This window comes from Theropithecus gelada, chromosome 10 (genome assembly GCF_003255815.1).
Source record: "Theropithecus gelada isolate Dixy chromosome 10, Tgel_1.0, whole genome shotgun sequence".
NCBI classification, from domain to species: domain Eukaryota; kingdom Metazoa; phylum Chordata; class Mammalia; order Primates; family Cercopithecidae; genus Theropithecus; species Theropithecus gelada.
The window spans coordinates 3,789,564-3,803,279 of NC_037678.1; the positions used below are offsets into that span (position 1 = coordinate 3,789,564).

The window sequence follows — 13,716 nt, forward strand, 5'->3', positions numbered from 1 at the left end:
CTTTGTGAGGCTGAGGCAGGAGAATCTCTTAAGCCTAGGAGTTCAAGACCAGCCTGGGCAACACAGGGAGACCCCTATCCCTAGAAAAAATTGTTTAAAGAATTTGGTGAGCGTGCTGGCACAATCCTGTAGTCCCAGATACTCAGGAGGCTGAGGCAGGAGGATTGCTTGAACCCAGGAATTCCAGGTTGCAGTGCGCTATGATTGCACCACTGCACTCCAGCCTGGGCGACAGAGTAAGACCTTGTCTCAAATTTTAAAAAAAAGAAAACCAAAAGGAACGCAAAATACATTTTCAAATTGCACTGGAAAAACACTAACAAAACATGTCTAGAGGCAACTATCAGCACAAATTGCTACTACCTTAGTGACTTACTGACTTGAAAATATTACGTGAACTCATCACCTTCCTGCAAGGCAAATTACACACGGAAGCGTGTGCATTACCTAAGCCCACACAGAATCCTTTAAGATGTGATCTATTTCAGAAACGGCAAGAAATGTCTGTGTGTGTCCTCCAGAGGGCAGGGTGCTTACCAAGGTCTGTGTTGGGGCCGGCAAGCAGCTGCTTGAACTTGTCGAGCCGGGAGGCCTCTCTTTCGCTGAGCGCTGAGCTGCTGAGGGTGCTGGGGTCAGATGTGCCACCCAGCGTGACGGTGGCCGCGTGTGGGAGAGACTGGGACCTCTGCAGAGGGGCGGCATCGCTGGCACTTTCTGCAGGGGTGAGAGAACGGGGGTGAGGGTGAGGGCGTTCCTCTCGACCGCATGTTCCTCCTGGCTGTGCCACCGTCTCTTTGTGAATGCTGTCGGGTCACAGTGGTCCCTTCTTCCCATCACTGAGCAGTTGGGGACCTCAGTTTCTTGAGCGGTAACATAGAACTGACACCTTTGAAATTCACTGGCCTCACTGGCAGAGTATCAGTCATCAATGAAATCGAGCACCTCGCATAAAAGCAACACAAAGACAGCCAGAAAACTCCAGGGTCCCTCGGGCTGTGTTGGCGGTCAGGCTCCCACCAGTGCCTGGGGTGGAGGATCAGGGCCTTCCCAGGTGACACGACCCAGAGGGTCTGTGCTGGAGGGTATTCCCAGGTCAGCCAGGCCTGAGCGTAGAGGGCAAGTCCGCGAGTTACCGTGAGGGAAAGGAGAAAGCCTGCAGAGGCGCTGAGGACAGGAGACAATGGTGGGGACACAGCAGGAACCAGGGCACTGCGAGGGTACTCACCTGTTGTCTCAAGGGCATGCCCAACCCGCCACCTGCCTGGCCCTCCCTGGGTCTCCCCAGTGCCCTGGGAGGAAGGTCCCACAGGGACCCTCATCCCAAGGAAACAAAGGAAGCCAGACAAGTAAGGAATGGCACCTTCCCAGACCCCACCACAGGCAGTGACCGAGGTGGCACTAGAGTACAAGCTGCCCGCCCTCTGCTGCTGCCCACCAAGGCCTCGCTGACCCCCAAGATGGACAGGCCCACAGGGGCCTAAGCAGGAGGTGAGACAGCACGTCCCACCTAGCAACCCGGGACTGGGTCAGCCCAAGGGAAGACCCTAAGGCCCTCAGGTCACTCAACACGGCCACCCAAGACCAACAAGCAAGAGGCTGGGGAAGGCTCCAGACTCCTAGGTCTAAATCCTGTCTAGCTATCTCATCTTTCAAAAGCTGAAAATTAAACTAGAGTGAAAAATAAACTCCAGGAAACGGAGCCGAAGCACATGCTGCAATTGACCGGCTGACATCCACTCCAGCAGCCAGGAGCAAGGAGGTAGGAGCCGCACTCCGCCGCGCCCTTCTTCCCACACAGCACCCCCATTTCCTCATAACCTGGGGGTGGGGGAAAAGAATTCACACAGAAACCCTCAGGCTATCCAGGAGCCAAGCAACCTATGGCTTCTGGGCAGAATGTGGTCCAGTTAAATTTCCAGCGAAGTCTGCTAAAGTGGGGGCATAGACTTCAGAGTACCGCCCTGTCTCTTCCCCCGATCCCCGCTGCCCACTCTCCCTGACACCCCCCAACCCCCGGGAGAATCTCCTCCCAGCAGCCTCAGTGCCCTTGCTGTGATTCCTATTTTGTAGCAGCCGCACGCCGAGCAGTGGGCTGGGGCCCCAGGCCGGGGCATCTGGCTCCAGAGTTCCCGCTGCCGGCCTTACCGCAGGGCGGGCTGAGAACCAGCACCTGGGCAGAGGGGAGGACCATGGGTAACAGTGCCCCTGTCCCTCCTTCAGAGGCTGTTGCTTCAGCAGCACTGACAGTTCCTCAGAATCAACATTCAGCAGGAAGAGCAGCTGTGCACCGAGTCCCCGAATTAAAGGTGCTCAGCTGGACTTCCCTGCGATCCTTAGGAATGACTGATGTGGCTTCATCAGGACACGGAAGGGGCCACTCAGTCCTGAGCAGGGCCCACAAGTCCATGCCCTAGTGTTGCTGCAAAGTTTAATGAGTTTAGTATCACAGAGACGTGATACGGTACCTGCCGCACAGTAAACGATCAATATATGGTATCACCATTACTATACTGAAGTGCTCAAAAAAGTCTTGCCCAGAAAGCAAACACCGGAAAAGTGGCCAACTCCAAGGCAGGCGGTGGGGGCACAAGGCAATGAGGTCACAGGCTCCCTTCTCCCAGTGCAAGCTGTCTGGAGCATCCTTTGTCTGGCTCTTCCAGGATGAGGCCATCCCAGGGTGACATCCCACAGCTCCCCGACCCCGGTTGGTCGCAGCCTGAGCCTGCCTCTTGTCAGATCCCCCAGCCACACACAGTGTGGTCCTGCGGCCCTGGCCACTCTCAGCCTGAATCTTGGGGGTAGGGGGCGGTGTGCTGAGAGGCTCACAGAGCCTCAATGTCAGCACCACCCTCCATGAGCAGATGAAGTCAGGGATCCTGCCAACTCCGACTCTGCCCAGGCTGAAGGGCGCTGCCCAGGATGGGCCTGCAGGAGGCGGTCAGTGCATGCTTCAGTCAGTCACCAGGTTTCCAAGCCTCCCGCAAAGGCCATCACCAGATTTCCACTTACAAGTTCAAATACTTTAAAATTTATTAGATTCCAAAAAGAAAACTGATCAAATGAAATCACGCACAGCGTTCTCAACTAATGAGAGCTGTAACATTTTAGAAGTTAACCAATTCCTGGAAAGTGGTTTTAAAAACTAGACCTAGGTATGAAACCTAGTTCTGCAGGGTTACCTCAGACTCTTCTAACAATCTCCATCTTCCCAGCTGGAAATGTGGGGAGAGCACCCTAGCCCCCAGAAGACCTTGGAGGGAGGTACCTATGAGGGCCTGTGGCCGCCCCGGCTAGCCCTTGCCCCTGCCCCTCAGCCCTGCCTCCCAACAGCACTGCTCACGCAAGGACACCCTGACCTCCTCATTTAAGATGATACTCACTCGCCACTGCTCTCACAGCCACCGCGTTCCCACCCCATTCTCTGCCTCTCTTGACCATGGCACCTGCTGCCTCCCAGCACACTCTGTGCCCCCTTGCTGGCTGTGGGCAGTGCTGCATCCATCCCTCTCACCAGAACGGACTTTCCACAGGGCACAGATGGACCTCAGTCTGTCCAGTGGGGTATCCCAAGCTCTGAAAACAGTGCCCGGGGCCCACGGTGGGTTCATCACATGACCGTGCGGCTTTTCTATCACAGACGTGATGGCCTCTAACACCTAAAGAGCGGCAGCCACAGAAACAGCCTCAGGAACAGCTGCTGCGCACCAGTGCCATGCACACGGCCCCAGACACGACCCCACCCGAGGGGGTCAGAATGCGAATGTGGCCGACCGAAAAGTCAGACTCCCAGCCGCTTCGGACCTGAGCCCACGTGTATGCACCCCGGGCAGGAATCCTGTAAGCTGCCTAGAGGGCCAGCCCCTAAACATGCAGGCTGGCAATGTCACCCATGGAACCATTGCAAGCTGGTGGAGTTAGGAGGGAGACAGTGTCCCCAGGTGCTTGCTCCTCCATGGCCCTCTCACGGCTGGCCCACAAAAGCCTGGTGCCTCCACTCCACTCGGAGGAGAGACACACTTAGCTAGGAGAGAAGAAAGCACGTGGGGGCCCTAGGATAGAGCGCAGGCTGCTCCCCTACCCTTGGAAGAGAACCGTAAGGGCTCTCATGGGCCAGGGGGCCTGCTGCAAATGAGGACGGGAACCCACTGATTCTCCCACAGTGAGTGGGTTCTGGCCACTTTCTTAGCCTGGCCAGAAACCCAGATCATCTCTTCAGTCCTCCCATCATACCTGCAGGACAGGACGTGTGGCTGTGGCTCTCACTGACAGACTTCACCAGCCGGAGGTCACCGCTGGGAGGTGAGGGCGGCTCTGCCTCAGGCCTGGGTTTCTGCTGAAGCTCCGGCCCCTCCTGCAGCGTGGGCCGCCCCTGCCGCTGGCTGTGGTTACGCAGCACCCGGTTGGCCGTCTCCATGACCACCTCGGAGTTCAGGCTCTCCGCTGCCATGGCCAGGAGCTCGTCGTCGTCCTCCCCAGCGTCCCAGGCATCACTGGTATTGCTCTCAAACTCCTGAAAGGTGCTGACCCTCTTGGCCTTCACCGGTGTGGTCGGCATCTTGGCCGTGGACTTCGGCAAACTGCAATGCAAAGGCGGTCTTTACTCGTACACGCTTGAAGGTTTCACCCAAAACCAGCCAGGAAAGAATTCCCAGGTGAAAAGACAGGCATAGAAGTTTTCAGCTTCGATCTAGCAACAGTGAGTGAAAAAGCAAACACAATTCACAGAGGCAGCCAAAGGAGCACAGCAGGTGAAGCCCATGAGGACTCAGTGGCAGGAGGGGAGGGGGCTCCAGCAAGGCCACCTGGGAGGAGGCACAGGGCCACATGGTGCTGCCCTGCAGACCCAGCCCAGCTCACTCTGGCCAGTGGCACCTTCCCCGAGTCCCAGTAAGGCTCCTGCCCAGCAGTGGGGGTGTGGGCCAGGAGCGCCTGTGCAGGGTATGGGCCTGTGGTATACGGATTTGAAGACACGATCATTTAAACAACATTTCCCCAAAATATGACAACACACAACACCGGCCCTACCTCATGTCAGAAACTCGTCAGACAGGTGCAGTCCTGCAGGGCCACACCAGTCAAGCACAAGTCCCACACCCTGTGCTCCCGCCTGCTGCGGAGGGGCCAGGACAGGCCAGGGCCGGGCTCCAGCAGCCGGTGGAGAATGTGGGAAGGAGGAGCGGAAAGGACGAGCCAGCATGAATGGCCTGCAGCCAGGCTGCCCGTGGCTAAAGGATGCCGGCTCCTGGCTCTCCCCAGTGCTCCCCCGCCTCCCCGCATCAGGCTGTGGCTCCCACAGCCACCGTCCTCACTGGGATGGGAAGCATGGGGTGTGCAGCATCTCACACAAAGCGACTGCTTGATCAGTGTGGCTGGATGAGAAGCCACTCTACTCCCTCAGGAATGCCTGGGAGCAGAAGGGAAGCAGGAAGAGCAGGGTTGCCACAGCCCTCCCACATCAGAGCCGAGATGCCAAGGGAGACTGGAACGTCACTTACGTGCCATGTAACAGTGGATCAAAGGGGGGGTGCTGGGCGCCATACACATGCTGGATGCTGATGGAAAAGAAATGGAAAACCAGTGAGCCTCTCTCCTACCTTCCCAAGAGCCTACCACCAGCTCAGCCAAAAGGTGGGCTCCCAGGAACCCACAGGACTGAAGGAAGCAGCTTCTCATTGGCTGCTGCAGGCCTCCCTGCAGCCACCCGGGGTCCTGAGGGCCCAGTTCAGAAGGGATGAATGGCACCATACAAGCCCACACCCCACACCCCACACAAGCAGGGCATTCAGCCCCTCCCTGAGAATAGGCCTCAGCCCAACAAGCACCACCACAGACCCTCGGGCATCCACACGGTGATGAGGGTGTCTGGGAGTGCAATGAAGAAACTGCAGACTCTGCCCACAGACTAAAAACTCCAAGAAACGCCCATCTGGGAATTCTCAACTGCCATCATTTTGTCTGAAACTGAATACAGAATTGCAAAAGATAAATATAATTTTTTTAAAGATTTAATGGGCTGGACACAGTGGCTCATGCCTGTAATCCCAGCACTTTGGGAGGCCAAGGTGGGTGGATCACAAGGTCAGGAGTTCGAGACCAGCCTGGCAAACATGATGAAACCCCGTCTCTACTAAAACTACAAAAATTAGCTGGGCATGGTGGTGCACACCTGTAATCCTAGCTACTGGGGAGGCTGAGGCAGGAGAATGGCTTGAATCCAGGAGGCGGAGGTTGCAGTGAGCCGAGATTGAGCCACTGCACTCCAGCCTGGGTGACACAGCAAGACTCCGTCTCAAAAAAAAAAAAAAAAAAAAAAAAAGATTTAATTGTTTTATTATAAAAGTATTTATTATAAAAGTCTTATATTCATCAGAGCAAATTTGGAAAACCGATGGAAATGAAATACTCCACATGGCGGACACTGTTGGTTGACTGATCAACCTCTACCCAGAAGCCTTTGCTCCTTTGGCTGACTTCAGCCACGGCTGGCCCTGTGACACACATTTATTTCTCACAGCCAGCAAGAAATAAATGGGGGTTTTTACTTTTCTGGGGAAAAAAAAAAAAAAACAGGCTTACCTAGCACCCCTTTGGTCCCTAGCTTCTCTCCGTTTTTTTCCTCCTGGAACACAGAGGTGAGGCCTGGGACCTCAGCCATCATGTGTGAGTGAAGGAAGATGCCACCATGAAGGGCAGCAGGGCAGACAGGCGGGAAAGAGCATGGGGCTATGACGGCTTTGAGCTGCTGCCCAACCCTGCACTGCTCACCACAGACTACCAGACACATGAAACAAATGAATCTCTGTTTGTTGATGGCAATACTGGCAATGTTGGGAGGCCGAGGTGGGTGGATCGCTTGAGCTCAGGAGATCAGGACTAGCCTGGGCAACAGGGCGAAACCGTGTCTGTACAAAAAATATAAAAATATTGGCTGGGCGTGGTGACACAAGCCTGTGGTCCCAGCTACTTGGGAGGCTGAGGTTGCAGTGAGCCAAGACTGCACCACTGAACTCTAACCAGGGTTACAGACTGAGACCCCGTCTCAAAAAAATAAAATAAGTGATTACAAAAAATATGGTGGGAATGATCGCTTGAGCCTGGGAGGTGGAGGTTGCAGTGAGCCAAGAATGTACCATTGCACTCCAATCTGGGTTACAGAGTGAGACCTTGTCTCTAAAAAATAAAATAAAATGGGGATTACAAAAAAGTAATAAAGATATTTGGAGACAAATATTTGCACACAACTATGATAACCTCTTGAAGATAGACTCCTAGAAATGGAAAGTTTGGGACATAAAGCACGCATTAAAAATGCTGCTGGTCCACACTGCCAAAGAGCCGTGGCTCATATCCCACCAGCAGAGTCAGACACCACACATCACTGCTCATTCAACAGGAGAACAGTGGTCTCCGTGTCAGCTATGTGCCTTTTCATTCATTAGTGAGGTAAAACATTTTTTTCTAATTTTGTTCATTTGTACCTCTTCTTTTTGTAAATTGTTCATACCCTTTGTCCATTTTCTAATGAGGTGCTCACCACTTTCTTACTGCTTTGCAAAAGAAACCTTGTAAACAGACCATTCCTTGTTAGTCATTCCGGTGGTGTGGTCAGCAGAATAACGGCCCCCAGCCAAGATGTCTACATCCTAACGCCTAGAACCTGTGACTGTGTCACCTGACGTGGCAAACGGGACTTTGCAGATGCAATTAAGAACACAAACCCGGAGGTGGGAGACCATCCTGGGCTATCCTGCTGGGCACAATCTAATCATGGGTACTCAAACGCAGAAAAGCTTCCCGGCTGTGGCCAGAGGGAGACATGACCACAAAAGGTCACACAAATGCAATATAGCGTTTGGAGAAAGGGGCCATACGATGTGGGCGGCTTCCTGGCGCTGGAGAGAGTAGGGAAAACGCTCTCTCCTGGAGCTTCCAGAAGGAACCAGCCCCACCATCACCTTGGTGTTAGCCCAGTGAGACCCACGTCAGACTTGCAAACTCTCGAAGTCTAAGATACCATGTTTGTTGTAAGCCAGTAAGTTTGTGATGATTTGTTAGAGCAGTGACAGAAAGAGAAAGGCGGTGGCCAATCTGTTTTCCTTGGTCTGGGAGGCTGAGCCACTCTTGTGTCCTTTCCTCATGATTCCACTTTGGGGACGACACTTGGAAAGGCCCAGCCCTTCCAAGAGGGCACAAACATTTCACTGCGTGCTAGCTTCATCCTTCTAGAGGGCTCGTTCCTACCCTTACGTTTTCAATCCACCTAGAATTTATTTTATTTTGCTATATAGCATTTAGTAGGAAACTTTAAAAAGAAAAAGAGTTCAAATGTCATTGATTAAGTAACCTCTCCTTTCACCCAGTGAAATGATATTCGAGAATATCATTTTTAACATTAAAATATTACATTAGGTCATTTTTCAGCTTCCCACTCAGTTTCTACTCAGTATCCCATTCCTATGCCTGCAGCACAATATATTAATTATACCAAATGTTTACTGTTATAGTCTAAGATTTTTCAGCAAAATTTAACAAACATTTTTTCAATACTGACTCTCAGGGCACTGGGGAGGCCAAAATAAGCACAATACAGTTCAAACTATTCAGGCCCTTACAGTTTACTTACAAAAGCAACACAAAGCAACACCTCCACTGGCATTTTGAATGTTCCAGGATAATTCCTGCAAGAGCATGCCACAGGAGTATGGAAACCCAGTCTTACTGGGAGGCCGAGGCGGGCGAATCACGAGGTCAGGAGATTGAGACCATCCCGGCTAACACGGTGAAACCCCGTCTCTACTAAAAATACAAAAAATTAGCCGGGCTCGTGGTGGCGGGTGCCTGTAGTCCCAGCTACTCGGGAGGCTGAGGCAGGAGAATGGCGTGAACCAGGGAGGCGGAGCTTGCAGTGAGCTGAGATCGCGCCACTGCACTCTAGCCTGGGCGACAGAGCGAGACTCTGTCTCAAAAAAAGAAAAAAAAAAAATAGCCTGCCCAAGGTCACTCACACCTGGCAGGCTGCAAAGTCAGCTTAGTGACATATAGGACATAAGGAATAACCACACAGACACTACCCAGAGATTCACTTCCACCAAATTCCAACATTTGGTCATATAACAGAGTTGAAACCCTCCCCATTCTGGTTCTCTACCTGCCTCCTCCTAGGTAGCTACCAACCTGTATTTGACATTTTCCATTTCCATGTAAGAGTTTATACTATTATGGAAGAGAGGTGGATCTCTAGGCAACATACCATATTATTCTGCACATTTGCAAAGTTTACATTGTTATCATTTCATACGTATGTATCTTTTTGCAACTAGATGTTCCCTCAAGATTGTTTTTTATGTATCAATGTTAATGCATGCGGCTCCAGTTTTGTTCTGTGGGGTTTAACTGTACTTTAGCAGTAAACCAACTTTTCAAAAGAAATGTTACATGGAAATGCCAAACAGGTAAAGGCAGAGCTACTCTGGTGAAGGGGAGACGCAGGAGCCCCCACATGCACTGGCCACTCAACAGAAAGAAGGAGAGGCAACTTCCAGAACCACAGCAGGACTCCAGGGGGATGCAGAAAGCTGCTGGTCTGGTTATTTCCTTAAATATAAGGAAAATGAACAAAACCGAGAGATGGTTCTCTGAGTAGATGAATAAAACTGACAAACCTTTCGCTAGACTGACTAAAAGAAAAAAGACTCAAATTACAAAAGTCAGAAATGAGGCTGGGCATGGTGGCTCACGCCTAATCCCAGCACTTTGGGAAGCCAAGGCAGGTGGATCACAAAGTCAGGAGATCGAGATCAGCCTGGCTAACACGGTGAAACCCTGTCTCTACTAAAAATACAAAAAAATTAGCTGGGCGGGGTGGCGGGCACCTGTAGTCCCAGCTATTCGGGAGGCTGAGGCAGGAGAATGGTGTGAACCCAGGAGGCGGAGCTTGCAGTGAGCCCAGATCACGCCACTGCATTCCAGCCTGGGCGACAGAGCGAGACTCCGTCTAAAAAAAAAAAAAAAAAAAAAACAGAAATGAGGAAGAAGACATTATTATCAACCTTACAGAAATAAAAATAATTATGAGACTATTATGAACAACTGTACACCAACAAACAAGATAAATTAGATAAAATGTACAAATTTCCAGAAAGATACATACAATTGAAACTTACTCAAGGAGCAGGAGGAAATATGACTAGATACATAACATGTAAAGAGGCTGAATTAGAGGCTGGGCACACTGGCTCATGCTTGTAATCTTTGGGAAGCCAAGGTGGGAGGATCACTTAAACCCTAGGAGTTCAAGATCAGCCTGGCTAACAGAGCAAGACCTCATCTACTAAAAACCAAAAAACTAGTGGGCATGGGAACACACACCTGTAGTCCCAGCTACTCAGAAGGCTGAGGTGGGAGGACCTGATACCAAAATCAAGCAAAGACATCACGAAGAAACAAAACTACAGACCAGTATCTCTTATGAATATATACATAAAAACCCAAAACACTAGCAAACCAAATCCAACAACACATGAAAAGAGATTATGTGTAATAATCAAGTGGCATTTACGCAAGAAATGCAAGGTGTGTTTAATAAACAAAAATCAATTAGTGCAATACACTATATTTAAGAGAATAAAGTACAAAAACCACATGATCGTCTAAATAGATACAGAAAAAGCATATGATTCAATTCAACATTCCTTCATTCTAAAAATTCTCAACAAACCAGGAATCAAAGGTAATCTTCATCCTGATAAAGGATATCTACAAAAAACTCACAGTTAACACCATACTTAATGGTGAAAGGCTGCCCCTAAACTCAGGAGCAAGGCAAGGATGGGAGGTGGCTCACACCTATAATCCAGCACTCAGAACTTTGGGAGGCCAAGATGGGCAGGATCACTTGAGCCCAGGAGTTAAAGACCAGTCTGGGCAACAAAGTGAGACCTCTATCTCTACAAAAAATCAAGAAATTAACCAGGCATGATGATGCATGTCTGTGGTCCCAGCTACATGGGAGGCTGAAGCAGGAGAATCACTTGAGCTCAGGAGGTTGAGATCAAGGCTGCAGTGAGCCATGTTCGCAAAACTGCACTCCAGCCTGGGCAACAGAGCAGGACCTTGTCTCAAAACAAAAGTACTGATACAAGCTACAACATAGATGAATCTTGAAAATACTATGCTCAGTGAAAGAAGATAATTACCAAAGAAACGTGCATTATATTATTCCATTTGAAATCCCTAGAACAGACAATTCTATATACAGAGAACATAGATTAGTGGTAACTTGGGGACCAGAATAGGGAGGAAGGCAGGAGTGATAGTTACAGGACACACGAGGTTTTTTAGAGGCAATAAACATGCTCTAAAATTGATTGTGGTGATAGTTATGCAACTCTTTGAAGACACTAAAAAACCACTGCGTTATTTACTTTAAATGGGTGAAGGCCATTGTGTGTGAAGTTACATGGGTGAACTGTGTTGTATCCGTATCTCGGGGAAGATGTTGTCATTTTTTTAAGTCAACACAGTTTCTACCTGGCCCTCTTGGGTTCCCGCTCTTGGAACCCAGCTACCCATTCTCTGAAGACACCAAAATTAGCCACAGGGATCTCCCATATGTACACATTACAACCCACAGCACCAGCTAAAGGCCCAGCGGACAGCCTGCATCACCGCTAGACAAGTCAGTGAATCAGCCTTCTTATAATTTCAGCCTCGGCCTTCCGGTCTTCCTAGAGAGGCCCCAGACATCATGGAGAAGAGACAAGACATCCCCACTGTGCCCCATCTGAATCTCTCACCCACAAAACCTATCAGCAGAAACAAATGCTTGCTCTATGCAGGGGGAAAAAAAAAAAAAAGATACAGCCTGCTTAGATCAAGCACAATCTATCTGTCATGTCCTTTCCCTGAAACGTCTTGGATTTCTCTCTGACACTGGTAGAAAGCTTTCAGGTTTAACAATCAAAAGGCCCAGGTTCAAGGTCCAGCTCCAACACTTACTAGCTGGTAAAGTTTTAACCAAGTAAGTACTCTGAATTTTCGTTTTCTCTTCCTGGAAATGGGAAGAACACGTACAAAATGAGATAACCATATATCACAGCAATCCAAACACTGTGACGTGGCCTACGAATAGCAATCATCAATTTTTTTTTTTTTTTTTTTTTTTTTCTGAGACGGAGTCTCGCTCTGTCGCCCAGGTTGGAGTGCAGTGGCGCAATCTCGGCTTACTGCAAGCTCCGCCTCCTGGGTTCACGCCATTCTCCTGCCTCAGCCTCCTGAGTAGCTGGGACTACAGGCGCCTGCCACCACGTCCGGCTAATTTTTTTGTATTTTTTTTAGTAGAGACGGGGTTTCGCCGTGTTAGCCAGGATGGTCTCGATCTCCTGACCTCGTGATCCGCCCGCCTCAGCCTCCCAAAGTGCTGGGATTACAGGCGTGAGCCACCTCGCCTGGCCACAGTCATCAATATTATCAATCTCTCTTTATATGAACATTTATGTTCTTCCTATCATTCCCCAATGTATCTCTATTGCTCAAAACCAGCATACATCTCGGCCTACTTAAAAGGACTATTTACACGTCCTTTTAAAAACAGTCTCTGTCACATTATCACAGGCCAAAGGCTTTTCCTCCCAGGACAGCCGGAAATTCATAAATTCTTCATAGGCAAACCATTTGTGTTTACTAAACAAAAAATGTTCCAACAAAGTTCAGCTCAGACTAAAGGAATCCCATTTTATCTTACCAAAATTGCACTTTTATTTGTTTTTGCATAGCTAAAAAGAAAAGCAGATTTCAACTAAAGATATTTTTAAAAGAATATGTAGCTCATTTCAGATAATGAAATCTGTCTTTAAAAAAGTATATTAAGGCCGGGCGTGGTGGCTCGCGCCTGTAATCCCAGCACTTTGGGAGGCTGAGGCGGGCAGATCACAAGGTCAGGAGATCGAGACCACCCTGGCTAACATGGTGAAACCCTGTCTCTATTAAAAATACAAAAAATTAGCCGGGCATAGTGGCGGGCGCCTGTAGTCCCAGCTACTCGGGAGCCTGAGGCAGGAGAATGGCATGAACCCGGGAGGCGGAACTTGCAGTGAGCCGAGATCGTGCCACTGCACTCCAGCCTGGGTGACAGAGCAAGACTCTGTCTCAAAAAAGAAAAAAAAAAAAGTATATTAACCGGCCAGGTATGGTGGCTCACACCTGTAATCCTAGCACTTTGGGGGGCTGAGGCAGGAGGATCACTTGAGACCAGGAATTCAAGACTAGTCTGGGCAACATAGTGAGACCCCCATCTCTACCAAAAAATTAATTTAGCTGGGCACAGTGGCATGTACCTGTAGCCCCTGCCACTCATGAGGCTAAAGTAGATGGATCACATGAACCCAGGAGTTGGAGGTTGCAGTGGGCTGTGATCACACCACTGCACTCCAGCCTGGGCAACAAAGCAAGACTCTGTATCCAAAAAAAAAAAAAAAGAAAAAGTATATTAGTCAATAAACTTCTTAATGAATTATACTGCTTTGAAACATTGCAGCAATCTACTGTTTTAAAGAGAACCCTCGTGATTCCTTATGAAAAGCAGATACATATGACATAATTTCACTTGACAGACAACCTGGAAAACCCTTGCACAAGCACACAGGAGATGAGCTCAGCAATGTCTAGAATGCTAACAAAGAAAAAAAAAAACTTTTTGAGATAAAGCTAGATGCCCAT

The 13,716-nt window shown here is 49.7% G+C and overlaps 1 protein-coding gene across 3 annotated transcripts in view; it reads right to left on the reverse strand.

The window, feature by feature from the left end:
* TBC1D22A (TBC1 domain family member 22A) overlaps nucleotides 1–13,716 on the reverse strand; it is a 408,925-nt gene that overhangs the window by 372,854 nt on the left and 22,355 nt on the right. The window contains exons 2-5 of one of the 3 annotated variants that reach the window (XM_025398761.1): nucleotides 5,496–5,552; nucleotides 5,268–5,404; nucleotides 4,231–4,577; nucleotides 538–714 (exon numbers count right to left, since the gene is read on the reverse strand). In XM_025398761.1, coding sequence (XP_025254546.1) covers nucleotides 538–714; nucleotides 4,231–4,555 — 502 coding nt within the window. In that variant the 5' untranslated portion in view covers nucleotides 4,556–4,577; nucleotides 5,268–5,404; nucleotides 5,496–5,552. The remainder of the gene's footprint in view (nucleotides 1–537; nucleotides 715–4,230; nucleotides 4,578–5,267; nucleotides 5,405–5,495; nucleotides 5,553–13,716) is intronic. The other 2 variants (XM_025398760.1, XM_025398762.1) reach the window with 2 other exon arrangements.